Source organism: Nannobrachium achirus (assembly GCF_963921795.1).
Source record: "Nannobrachium achirus genome assembly, chromosome: 20".
Classification (NCBI taxonomy): Eukaryota; Metazoa; Chordata; class Actinopteri; order Myctophiformes; family Myctophidae; genus Nannobrachium; species Nannobrachium achirus.
Genome location: NC_137827.1, coordinates 33960811 through 33974985, shown reverse-complemented (window position 1 = coordinate 33974985; position 14175 = coordinate 33960811). Strand labels below are relative to the sequence as shown.

The window sequence follows — 14175 nt, the reverse complement described above, 5'->3', positions numbered from 1 at the left end:
TCTCAGCACCCACCACACACACACCATCATTGCCCAGCATGAGCCCACCCGCAAGCACACACACCCCACAGTATAAGCTTCCATTTTCCCCCACAAAATAAAGAGAGAGTTAAAACATAGAAAGGAAAAGAAAAAAGGCGATGACAGGTAATAGCAGGTCCAGGGGGGAGAATGTGTTGAGTTGTAAAATGAGAGGTAGATAACAGGGGATGGGAGTCACAGTCCACGTGTGAGGCCGTGTGTGTGTGTGTGTGTGTGTGTGTGTGTGTGTGTGTGTGTGTGTGTGTGTGTGTTACACATATTTAGGCCTCCAGGGCAGGGCCGTGTAGCAGGAAGCCTCAAACATCTCCCCCTTTCCCCCTCTCGTTTCCTTGAATCCCCCAACCTCGTTGCCCCTTTCCTGTACCCTCTTCACTCACCCTCTCACCCCAGCTGGTCCTTTCCTCACCCCCTCCTCTACTTTCCTTAGCTCCCCCCCTCCAATCTCCTTCCCTCCGTTCCTCTCCTCTTCCTCTCTTGTTCTCTCTCTCTGAGACAATCTCCTGGCAGCGCACCCACACCATACTCTCCACAAATTGCCTCTCCATCTCACCTGTCCCAACCAATTATCAATTATTGATGAATGAGTCGCCTTACTGGGCCAGGGCAAGGGAACGCCGAGGGAGAGAGGAAAGGGGAGACCTGGGGCCTGGGAGAGGAGAGGAGAGGAGGCAAGGAGAGCGTGATTACGATAGCTGAATGACTTCCCCTCTAGGATCCAGTGCATCAGGATTCAGGAGGTGGCAGGAGGTCTATGATACAGTCAGTGCGTTAGGACGTGGTTCTCAACCTTTTCAGGCCGCAACCCTCAAAAGAATCATATTTTAACTGGGGACCCCCCACCCTGACGAGCACTAAGAGTTGAGGCATTACTTTTTGTATAACACGGTTCTATCGTGAAAACAGTAGATAAGATCTACATGCTCACAACGCCTCGCAAAGCGTGGCGTTGTGAGCATGTAGATCAGATTTTTTCACTATTTCTGCCTCTAATATTTGACAATTTGGCCAATGTTTGATTTGTAATTTTAGAGGTATTAAAACGTCCTTAAATTGTCACTTTAGAAATATGCAGATACCATCTACTTAAACTTTATGTTGGTGTGTTTACTGTTGAGTGAGAAAACAATGTTGGTTGAGTGAGAAATCAACATTTTGCACATTAAGTTAATCATCTGGGGACCCCCCAAATAATTTGGGGACCCCCCTGGGGGTCCCGCACCACAGGTTGAGAACCATTGCGTTAGGAGGTGCCAGGAGGGGGATTGTTATATAGCACGATAGCTACCCATGAAGCCAAAAGGACACACTTCACTCATGCCCACTGTTTTTTTTTTTTTTTATATATATCTTTATTCATGTCACATATGTTTCAACATTGTACATCAAACAAGTCAATATTGCAAAGACATTCTTTTTCTTTTGTTTTTTCCCCTTTTCCCCAACCCTCCCCCCATGTTGCTATCATTAATCACTCCTTGAAACAATAATAAAGACAGTAACAATAAAATAAATACAAAACAATAAATCAGCGTACACAATATGCACGATAGTAAAGAAAAATAGTTACACAAACAAAGTTAAGTACAATAAATTAAAATAAAAAAATAAAATAATATATATATATATATAATATATATAATAAAATATGCCCACTGTTTTTTAACAGCAGTTTGTCCCTAGAACGTGCTACTTGTGCATGTGTCCACCAACTTGGAAATGGGACAGAATTGTCCAGTTTTTCCTTGTTGTTCAATGGCAGAAACCAACGGCTGCGGTCTTCACCAGGATGAAGGTGAACATGTTACATAAATGTTTGCGAGAATAGCATATTGAGCTGCCCAGGAAGCATGTGGGTTGTCTGTATCTCGCTCTAAATTAACCAGTTCTCTTTCTGAAGCAAGAATTCCTGGAACCTCTTCCTTTATTGACGTTTTAATCCCATGTGAACCTTCATCAGTGCTCCCCGAAGTTGTCAATAGAGAAAAGGTGTATATAGGGAGCTCATGATGAGTGCATGGGCTTTGCACACGCTCTTTTATTTATGTTTAATTTTTTAGATTGTGGCTCTGGAGGAGGCGAGCCATCTACAAATGTGACTGTGCGTGCCTGTGTGTCTGCATACATGTCTGTGTGAATGTTTATTTGTCCAGGGCTAGTTTTACAAACGGCTGGACAAATCAGTGACAGATTTCTTGCAAGAAAGTACCTTCGTGCATTGTTTTCACAGACTGTGTATACAGTTTGAGTTATTAATTAAATATTTAACTTAAATCTTATAATGGAAGTTACTGGGAGTCGGAGCGGGGCTGAAACCCTGACAAATCTGGAGTTATACGTATAGGTACGTCATTGGTCACAGACATCACACACTGGCCTTATGGAGACGGTAAAGGGGAACCGCTGGAAAAACAAGCCAGCCAGCAGGGGGGTTTACATGGTTCCATACTCAAAGCCAACCATCAACAAGGCTTTATCCCTCTGCTTTACCTTCTCTGGAGGCCAATTTATACCTCTTCGGGTGACCCTTTACTCAGACACGTCTAGCCAGGGGCGTCACAAGGGGGGGGGACTGAGTTAGTAGCGCCCAAGGTGGAGGGGCCTGGAATTATTTTAACTGTTGCTATTGAAAAATAGCAGATCTACAAGCTCACAGGGCGGCACGGAGTCCGGGGTCCCTGGAACTAAATATTTTGAGATGGGGCCCCTGCCAAATACATATCATTTTGGGGGTCCTTCACATGAAAAAGTAGAAACATAGGTTTTTCAAAAAACCTTAGAAGGATTTGAAATATTCAAAGACTTGCACAAATGTTCAGGATTTTTCAAAAATAGCAGATCTACAAGCTCGCAGCGCGGCACTTGCTGCTGCGCTGTGAGCTTGTATATCTGCTATTTTTCAATAGTTAAAGCACAAAATAATGCGTACTAATGCGTTCCCAGTCTAAATGGGTTAAACCCCCTCCCCCTATCATGGGGGGCCCGCAGTGAATCCTTGTACCCAGGGCCCAGAATTTGGTGCGACACCCCTGCGTCTAGCCCTGCACCTCAACTTGATGTTCATAAAACTATCAGCTTGACTAACCTCCCTGACCGTTTACCATCAGTAGGACCCGTAAACATCAAGGGTCACAGTCTACCTGAGGTTCATCAGTGACAACAGAAATCCACAATGCGGGCAGAGCAGAGACTTAACGGACAATTATGCCACTGTGGCCACAAGGGAAGGAAGGTTAGCCTACATCCTCTGCATGACCATCATGCAGGATAAAGATTTCCATCCAGGGACACAAATGAGGAGCTTATTCTCAGGCCAAGACACACATTCGCTCACAACAACACTTGGGGAGGTGAAGAATAAGGTTAACGTCTTTCTCCTCTGAATAATGGGTGAAATGTCATTTCGGAAATGATATTTCTGAGTGAGTGTGAGTATGTCTTCATTATGTGCATGTAGCTCTGCATTATCTTAAAGGAGTAGTTCACCCCCAAAATGACTTTTTTCCTATTGATTACTCATTGAGTTCAATAATATTTTTAGTTTTTTGTCGCATTTCTAGACAATTATTAATATCTTTCCCCTGATGTTTCCCCATTTAGTGCCATGCATTTGGGTCCCCATCCATTCCAGGGCCATGCATTCGGGACAAATACAAAAACATATTATTGAACTCAAGTCTCTATAGCATGATTAATCAAAAGGAAAAAAAAATACATTTTGGGGGTGAACTACTCCTTTAATCTTGTCTTCTTTTTTCTCTTTTTTGTGTGTGTGTGGGGAGGGGGGGGGCAGCATGTCAGTGCACCAAGAGGAGCAAATGCAACCTATACTTGCCAATAAAGATTCTGAAAATGTTTCCAGCACCTACAGTATCCACCCCACACACTGTGGCGTTTTGTCTCGTAGACCACGCTTCAACCTGACAACTGGTTGTGCTTTCATAAATCAGTTAGTTGGCAACACTGTTGTCTTTTGTTTATGGGAACTAGGAGCCATGCCTCAGAAATAGGCAAAGTTTGAGTCATAGCAAATTCAAACATCTGAGGGGAGGGGCATAAGGGAGGTGACATGACATTACTGCCACTGTGACCAGCCAGTCAGGAGGCTGCCCTGGTAACAAGGCCAAGACTGAGGGTGGAGCCTGAGGCCCCTTTGAGGGAGTACTATGGATCTTGGTAAGGAAAATATTTGATCAGTGACTCAAGGCAACCGCACACATGCGCGAGCTCGCGCACGCCATTCTCCACTGATCCATAGCAGAACAGAATTAAAATAGACCCTTGAGCAATTCCTGCTATAGGCCTCAGAGATAAAAAAAAAATCCAAGTTCACCATGCATACATAAGCACTCTCTCTCTCTCTCTCACACACACACAGTATACATGCACACAAAACACGGTTCAGTCTCATCGTCACCACTTCTACCGACCCCCCCCCCCCCCTCCTCTTCTGCATGTCCTTGGTGGCAAGAGAGTCTGCGGCTGCAGAAACACAGACAGGATACAGCCCACACCCATGCGGTGTGCAGCCATTCCTGCCATGCATTTTTCACATATTGCAAATGTCTGGAAGCCCCGTGGCCCGACTGCTCTGGCAAGAGCAGCATAGGCAGAACCAAAGAGGTTCATATGGGAAAACACACTGTAAGAACCGTTTTCTATACTCGCTGAAGCATGGCCATGTAGTGTTAACAGTACACTGCCAACCTAGGGCCACTGTGCACGTATTCTGTACACATGAGGATAAATAGACTGCTGCTATGCTGCTTGCACAGTAAGTGATGTCAGGGGCGTCACACCAAATTCTGGGCCCTGGGTACAAGGATTCACTGCGGGCCCCCCATGAATGTTAACTATTGAAAAATAGCAGATATACAAGCTCACAGCGCGGCACCGAGTGCCGCGCTGTGAGCTTGTAGATCTGCTATTTTTGAAAAATCGTGAAAATGTGTGCAAGAAACCTATGTCAAGGACCCCTAGATGATATGTATTTGGGCCACGGACCCCGATCTCAAAATATTTAGTTCCAGGGACCCCCAGAAGCAAAATGAGTTAGAAATGTTCGCTTAAAAAATACATATATTCAAAGATTTTCACACATTTTCACAACTTTTCAAAAATAGCAGATCTACAAGCTTGCAGCGCGGCACTCGGTGCCGTGCTGTGAGCTTGTATATCTGCTATTTTTCAATAGCTAAAGTTACTAGGGCCCCTCCACCTTGGGCCCCAGTAACTCAGTCCCACTTTCCTACCCCTTGTGACGCCCCTGAGTGATGTGTACAAGAACATGAGCAGGCAACCGTCCAGACACGCACACAGTTAGTAAAACAATACATAAAAGAAAAAAATCACAAGCACTCAAGCATAAACATAACATTGTGCATGTGCATGCATTACAAGACAATGAACTCACATGGTCCTCATATTAAACAAGCATGGTGGTTCTTAAATCCTGAGAGTTACTTTATCCATTTGCATTTTTCAGAGATGGACCCTTACATCTGTAATTCTGTATTCTGTACACACTCAGAGTTAAATTAACACTGAGGATTTTACTGTGCACAGTTGCTGTGTGGTCCCCCACTCCCCTCCTGCCAGATAGTTACAGATAAGACCCCAGGCCCACACTGTGACTGCGGTCGTGAACACACAACCGCACACAAACGTATAGTGACTCAAACACAAACACACACACACACACACACACACACACACACACACACACACACACACACACACACACACACACACACACACACACACACACACACACACACACACACACACACACACACACACACACACACACACACAAACCTGAAAAGATGTACACATGTACTCCAACATAAAACATATACAAACACACAACAGATAGACATGCAAACACAAATCACATTGATGGAAAGACAGTACACAAAATGTACACATGTTAACGCAAACACAGACACGAACGCAATCAAACACACAGTAGCACTTTACACATCAAGAGGAGCCAACATACAGCCCATTCTTACACAACCCATTTCAAACAGTCGGGTTTAATAAGCCCTATTCACGCCCCGCCCTGCACTCAGCAAATTTCTCAGCAACTTCCTGGTGCTGACGTCAGCTTTGAAGGGTAAACCCTGCTATTTTAACACAGAAATCGCTGGACTTAAAGCAAACAAATCATTATTCCGAACGGTACAGTAAATTATAATGTTTTGTGCCTTTTACTATCTTGTGTTCTTGATCATGCTAGCCGTATTTTATACTTTACTATTCGGAAAATTGCATTACATTTGCGATTTCTGTGTTAACTCTATGGGCTTTTAGAAAGGTTTCCCCTTCAAAGCGTGACGTCAGCACCAGGAAGTTGCTGAGTGGGCGGGGAGTGAATAGGGTCTATTGCATAGACCAATTTTCTCTAATATTTTCATGTCAAGAACCACCAAATTGAAGACTTTCTGCATGGGCCGAGCATAAGAAGAGACTATTGTTGTGGTTAGATTAGAATTAACTGTATATACTGTAGCTTGGGAGATACTGTAACAGTAGAGAGAGTGAGACCTATGATCTGAATTTTCGCTATGAGCCAACATGATCTCGCTGGTGAAATTAAACACTTCCTGCTTTGCTAGGGACCCCCCCTGGAGTCCCCTCAAGGAGACTTGGGGGGTCTCTGGACACCACTATGAGAAGTACTGGCCAGTGTCCACTGTCCAGACAACAGCACATTACGCCTGGTAGAGAGACCTAAATCAAATATTCAGCCCAAGTGTGGTTTTAATGAGCATGAATAATATTTGTTTGTATGAGTACATTGCGTTTCACAGTGGCTCTGTCACCTCTCTGCTACTTGAAGATTGGGGCCTGTGAATTTCGACCTTGAACTGCAATCCATGTTGTACTGTGAAGGACAGAGGCCACAGTGGCTGCAAAATCCCAGCATTGACCAGGCTCGTTTGCGGGGGTCTCATAGCCCAGGGCTCAAGGCGTAGGATGAGCTTATACCCGGCGGCTGTTAGAGTAATAAACAAGGACACGAACAATAGGAAAAAAAGAGGGGGAAATTAAACAAAAAACGAAAGAAAAATAAATAAGTGTGCTGGCACTTGGTACTGTTATTCCTGTAAAGATTGCTCAAACCGATATTTCACAATGTATACAAGGTATATGTACACATGGTTATGCTGTATTGCATTTTTGTTCCTCTAATGTTGATGTTGATATCGTACACAGTTGTATTGTACACAGATACAAGGTATGTGTATACATGGTTATGCCTTATTGCATAACCATGTATGCCTCTATTGTAGTTATGCTGACCTTGCTATTACTGCAACAGTAATTCTTCAAGGCTTTTTCTTATCTCCAATTGTCTTAGCTTCATGGCTATTGCTAGTGTTGATGTTCCACAGTATTATATTTGTGTGTACGTATTTCACTGCTTGTACCTGAATGATTAGTAAAAAAAATAAACGTTCTTGATTCTTCTTGACCCATACAATTTTCAAAACATTTATTGTCAATTGCTGTTAGAAAAGATAATCACGGGAAAATCTCATCTAACTAATCAACAAATATCAAATATACTTATCGTGTGTGCCTTAAAACATATAATTAAAATAAAGCAGAGTACATCAGTCTCTCGTGCAAGTAAGAGACATCACTCAGCAGATATGAAATATTAAATATATTTGATCAGCCAACTAGATTTATTTAGAGACGACCCCAAAATAACAGCAAGATAAACTGTAGTATGGTTAAACTAACTAACTAGCCACCACACATATTTGGTCTATGGGTAGTGGTGATTGTGAATTACCCTCATTCACATGAGTGGATATATACTGCAGAACGGAGTAGAACACAACAAAAAGGGCCAACAAATGGTGGACAGTTACAGGCCAAAGAGACTGATAGGCTGCTTGCACCGCTGCAGATGAAGCATGCACACTGAACATAGCATAGTGCATGCGTTCTAGCTGGATGCTGTCTGCAGTCACTCCTGATGGAGGAACTGCTGCAGTCAGGAGGGCTTCTCTCCACTGAGAACTACCACACACACACACTCTCCCGTTCTCTCTCCCCTGCATGTGACTCACTCATTCGTTCTTCCGCACCCTCTCATTCTTTCCAGCCATTCTCGATTCAGTCTCAGTCCATTGGGGCCTCTCTCGTCCCCACCCCCAACCGGACCATTTTTCAGCCCTCTAAAAATCGTTGTCTGTCGGTCTCTCATTCTCTCTTGAACGAATGGCCTAATCTGGACTGAGAAAAGAAGTCCAGACTACGTCCATTATAACGGTGTGTGGTGCAGCAGCAATGTGTTGAACGCCAGAGAATCCTCTCTGAGCTCCGCTGATCGGCGCTGTGCGCATGCACACGCAACGCAGCACACCCACACTTACGTTTTACACAGAGACATTGAGGATTGACGCATACACAAAACAAAGAAAGAAAGACATGCATACGCATGTGCACACACACACACACACACACACACACACACACACACACACACACACACACACACACACACACACACACACACACACACACACACACACACACACACACACACACACACACACACACACACACACACACACACACACACACACACTCCATAATAGGCTACACTTTCATCAATTTTGTACCTTGTTGGATTGGGCCACGATGCACTGCAGCAACATTGAACAATGGAAACTTAATTCAATGGGACACTCAAAAACTCGAGGGATTTGTTGTTGGATGAAGTTTTGGTGGGTCTGGATGCGAAAGACCTGCTTCTCCATAATTCATGGTTTTTGTTTGAACTGTATTTTTGAAGCTTCCCTGTGACACTCCTGGTAGTTTCCTGCACTTTGCAGATCTACAAAGCATTAATACTGTGCTTCACATCTGATCTTAGACACAATCCAGGTTTGACGCAGGGCAATCAACTCAAGGCACGGTGTAACATGACATCACATGCCGAATGCCGTATCAGAGTGAGCCTCACAAATGCATTAGTCCCATGAAAAACTACACAGGATGTTAAGTGATACAAAACAAGCACGCCGTCCCCAACACGACACGTGAGGTTGTGTGATCTGTGACAGGCTTGATATGGTTACGCTGCATTACACTTGGTGTTTCTGCTCGGATGTTATCTGTGGATACACATTGGATAACCCATATTCTGGATTAAAACGTATACATATTCATTGACCCTACGTACTAAATGAGGGCAATGATAGAGAACGGATGTATTTGGTGGGAGAAAGATACTTAGCGTGTACATTTATTGAACAGAGATGATTTTTCGAAGGACTTCAACTAGACCTGGAATACGTGTAAAGGGACTTTAAATGCTGGCTTGATATTTTGTTTTGTCGTTTTCAGTCACTCACTTGCGTGTTTGTCTGCCAGGGCAATGAGTGTGCTGGAGATGTCCCTGCGCCGGTAAAAACACACCACTTTGGCCTCCACGTTGCCATTGGCTGTCTGGAAAACAGAGAGAGAGACAATCAGCGTTACCAAGGCAACAAGGGGGATACATCCATGCACGCATGCACACGCACACACGAGGAGGCTAGTGGGTTCAAGTTTGTGTGAACACACAGTACTAGGCTACAGCAAGTCCCTCAATCACAATCAATAGTGTTTCAGTGATCAGAACAGCGTGGTACAATGTGTATTCACTTCTAGTGTGGTGGGCGGGGAGAAGCAGGCGTCCCCACTGCCCAGAGAGACAGAGAGACACACACAGCGCTGGAGACTGGACAAGCTGAATATAGATATATACACTGTACAATTCTGTTAATATAACTTCTGAGAGCTGTAGTGTACAAATGGAGCCAAATGGACCCAGGGTCCATGCAGTTGGTCACAAGGAACAGGGTACACTTAACCACTTTCAACCTGGTGTCCCGACTCCCTATTTTGGTCATGCAATTATAGGTGACATATTAAAGAAAACACTTTCATTTAACACTTTCAAAAATAGCAAAAAATATAAATATAGGGCTTAAGTGGTTAAATAAATAAATTACATTTAATAACTGGTGATTGAGACGTATTGTGACCTCATAGATCTGCCATTTCCAGTATAAAGCAATAAAAAGGTACTTTCATATCCAGTGTTAAGTGGTACACGATGCAAGACTTTTTTACACCGTAGCTACTCCCGTAGGGATTATTTTACTCTTTTGCAATGGTCTAATAAAAAACACGTTAATAAGCTACAATCCCCAAGTTTTATGTTTGTAGTCTCGATGGAGAGAGGTAACGGCAACGATGTCCAAGATACAATATAGGTGCAACAAATCTATTGTCCATTCTGACTGCTTCAAATAACTTTATTGACATTGTCAACCAGTGGGTGTCCTACTGGGGTAAACATTTCTCAATGGAAGAATAAGGAGACTACCTCCAACAACTGCAGATGTTCTAGTTATATTGGTTGTGTTTTATTCATTAAAATACATCTTGGATTGTATCTTTAAGAACTATACTATAATACCTGTACCTAGCCCAGATTACCACAGTAATACAGGACTGGCAGCCCTCAGTCCATAGTACATACTGTATGAGAGATACTGTATATGATGACCGGAAGAAAAGATAGAGGCGATGGACAACATGCTTATTCAAAGTCAATGTTTCACACATCAATTTCTCTTTACATTTCAAAACGGCCAGAACTTGATGAAGCCCTGCATGGGTGAAGCGTTGCTGTTTAGTTAAAATAATAAAGAAAAGACGGGAGAGTGTGCTGACATTTCCTTTTTATTCAAGATGCCGGGCTAGTCCACTTTCTTATTGAGAGAAGACTGATGGGAGATGGCAATAGAGAACAAGGCACAGGAAAAAAGGTTGAAAGTATGATGTTGCTTAGTTTTATGTAAAGCACTTCATAACCGTGCAATAATTATGGTAAAGGGCCATGCCAAACGGGCAAGAAGCTAAACTCAAAACCACTGGCCAAAATGGTGGTGCTATAGCACTGTTCAACAGGGGCATGGCACATACAGTAGCAGAAGGCAAAGCTTTATGCTTTACAGCAGGGTTCCCCAATAGGCGGCCCGCGGGCCATTTGCGGACCGCAGGGGGCTACTGTCAGGCCCCCACCAACCCCAGTAATAATGGTGGTATAAGAGCAGCAACAAAACTAGTATATCGCTGTTGTCGGGTGGAAAACCGGTATCTCAAAATGTGTACGTTCTTTCGCAAGGCCCTCTGCTTCATCAAACATTGCCGTCGCACAAAAGTAGTGAAAACAGCCGATCTACAAGCACACAACGCCTCGCGGTGCTTGTAGGTCGGCTGTTTTCACTAGTTTAAATAATTTTTAAAATGATAAATGCAAAATGAACGGTTTTGGACATACAAGATTTTCACCCGACAACGACGATATCCGAACTGTCACTGGAGTAGCAGGAACGCCACCGTCGCCCCCTGCAATGTTGTGGCCCTCGGCTTGGTACCCTAGACATAATTTGGCCCTTGGGGAAAACTAATTGGGGAACCCGGCTTTACAGTAACCTTAAACAGGGCTCTTGTAACCGAATGCGTGGAGAGGACGCCGGGGAAACAGAAGGTCACAGGTTCAATCCCAGGCCCTGGCAAAACCGACTGTCCAGGAATAGTGATGAAATGATTATGTTTCTATGGTTTATTGCGCATATTGCCTTTTCTATAATGCATAGCGTGGCCCCGTATTGCTGCTAGCAGCCATATTTATATTTATAATAATTATTATTGGGCAGAAGAGGCATGCATATGCTCCAAGGACTTAATGGCATATTTAAATGCTTAGCTGTCACCACTGGAGATGTTTGTGAAATTCTATTATACCATCTTTCTATCAAATCAATAACCTCCGCACATTTCCTTGTTGTAAGCGGCAGAGGTAATGAGAGAAAGCAGTCCTGTTGTGATTGCACTTGCGAGCAAAACAAGCATATTTGTTTTATTCAGCAATTGATGCTTTCAGGGATGCTGCTAACAGGATGCTGTGGATGTCTCCAGCAGTGATGCACGTCTCCAACTGTTGCTACAATCTTGTAAAATGAGACACAGGCACTTCTGCTATGGGCAACTTCAGGCAAATATAGACTCAGCCAGAGGCACTCTGGGGTGTTAAGCGCATAAATAATAATTGCAATGTCCTGGGTATGAATCCGTTTTTGGATCTGTGCTACACTATTCTATGTTATAAAGCAGAGGTCTTCAACAGGGGATCCGGGACCCCTAGGGGGTCCTCAGAGTTACTACAGGGGGTCCTCCAAATCTTCCAATCCAATATTTATATTAACAACGTGTCCATATTCAGAGAACTGGCTATTTTCGTCAGAGGTCTGGTGTAGAGGGGGAAAAGAGCAGACTAAGTACAGAGTGAAAGATCAAGTTTATTAAGTATTGACGGTTCAAGTGGTTACATATCTGAAAACACAAATTGACATGAATCCAAAATACACTGATGATTGTGCTGTCAAACGATGAAACTATATGGAATCTATGAAAAGGTAGTGGGGGTCCCTGCTTCATCTCTCTCTCAACTAAGGTGTCCTTGGCCTGAAAACGTTGAAGACCCCTGTTATAAAGTGTTTATTTTGTTTAGTGTTTTATGTCAAGCACATTGAATTGTCTTGAAATGTGCTATACAAAGCACATACAGTAAGTATACTATATATCTAATAAAGTATATACACTCGGTGGCCACATTAATAGGTAATTACACCTGAGTGTTCTGTTCATTAATGCAATAACCTCCTGATCTGGCTGCAACGTGGTCAGTATATAAAGTAAGTATTGTATGCAGAAAGGGCCAAGAGGTTCAGTTACAGTATCACCAACATCAGAATGAGCAGGTGACGTGATGTGATTGTAACCCATTTTGTCACCCAATGCCAAAACCCAAGCTGTAATCCTGGGAGCTACTTTCCCTCTGCCAGCCTGGGGACAGCAAAGGACCAAGCGTGTTCTTCCTTCAATGCACGAGGAGTCCAAGTTGCTTCTTTTCACCTGAGGGGGGAGGGGGGGGGGGGGGGGTTCCCCCGGGCAGGACGTAGTGCGTGGAAGGAACACGTTATTCCAACCAGTTCCTTTCCCTTCCATCAGGTGCCCCAGCTGACTAAGGGGAGGCCAGGATTACTACATGTTTTTTGTGAGGGTACTACCTACCCTAGGGGACACAGGGAAAACATGCAAACTTACTCCACACAGAAAGTCCCTTTCACCAGCACCACCTAGGGTATGGGCACTGATGACGTGGAGGGGGGAACACGCCCCCAGCGCCTCAAGTGTCCCTGGCAGGAATCGAACCCAGGACCTTCTAGCTGTGAGGCGACAAGCACTACAATTTGCAATTTCCCAGAATTGCATCTTATTCTGATTCTGTACGGAACGTGAACACGCTGATCGTCAGCAGCGCATAATTGTAGTTCTAGTAGGGCAGGAGAGAGGCTCCACCAGCACCCGAACGACATTTTTTCGAAACCTTTATGGTGTGTACACGTTTCTGTGGTCATGAGGTAATTTTTACCTAAAGTTTATTTGGTGAGGCATTGCAGAATGTCTTGAGGAAAATACGATTATTTTGTGATTATATTGTAGCCTACATTGTTTACAAATAATAATACACGTCAAAGTTATTTTATAAGTAATTCCATAAATAAATAATAAATAAAATCGAAGAAATGTATTGAGGAAAAAATAAAATAAATAAAGGTAATAGAATTACCTTATGACTACAGGAAGTCCGTTAAAATGCTTTGTTATGAATCCTTCTCAGTCATATTACTAGATTCTAGCGATCAATAGACTAACTAGATTATATTCTTCTGCTTTCTTATTTTTTATATATATACCACGATGCCTTGTTGTGTACATACTGGCTTTAATAACTCCAGGAGAAAGCTTTCTTTTGCGCTAAAGAAAAAGCTAAAGGAAACGCGGTAATCACGCGAGACGCGAGACTTCATTCTTCTTCTGTGAGTACTATTGGGATCATGTCAACAACGGCCATTTCCCTCAACCCGCGATAAAACAGTGGATTACTGGCTCTCTTGGAACTATAAATAGCAGATTTATGAAGAAAAAAGTAACTTTGCAGCGGTGAAAATTAGCGCTTTTGGAGGACCTCAATTGACCGCCGTTTTGGCTGTG

At 43.4% G+C, this 14175-nt stretch overlaps 1 protein-coding gene across 2 annotated transcripts in view; it reads right to left on the bottom strand.

Annotated features, from left to right (window-relative positions):
• mta1 (metastasis associated 1) overlaps positions 1–14175 on the bottom strand; it is a 67612-nt gene that overhangs the window by 30256 nt on the left and 23181 nt on the right. For both annotated transcript variants that reach the window (XM_080751324.1, XM_080751325.1), the window contains exon 3: positions 9417–9510. In XM_080751324.1, the coding sequence (XP_080607450.1) occupies positions 9417–9510 (94 nt within the window). The remainder of the gene's footprint in view (positions 1–9416; positions 9511–14175) is intronic.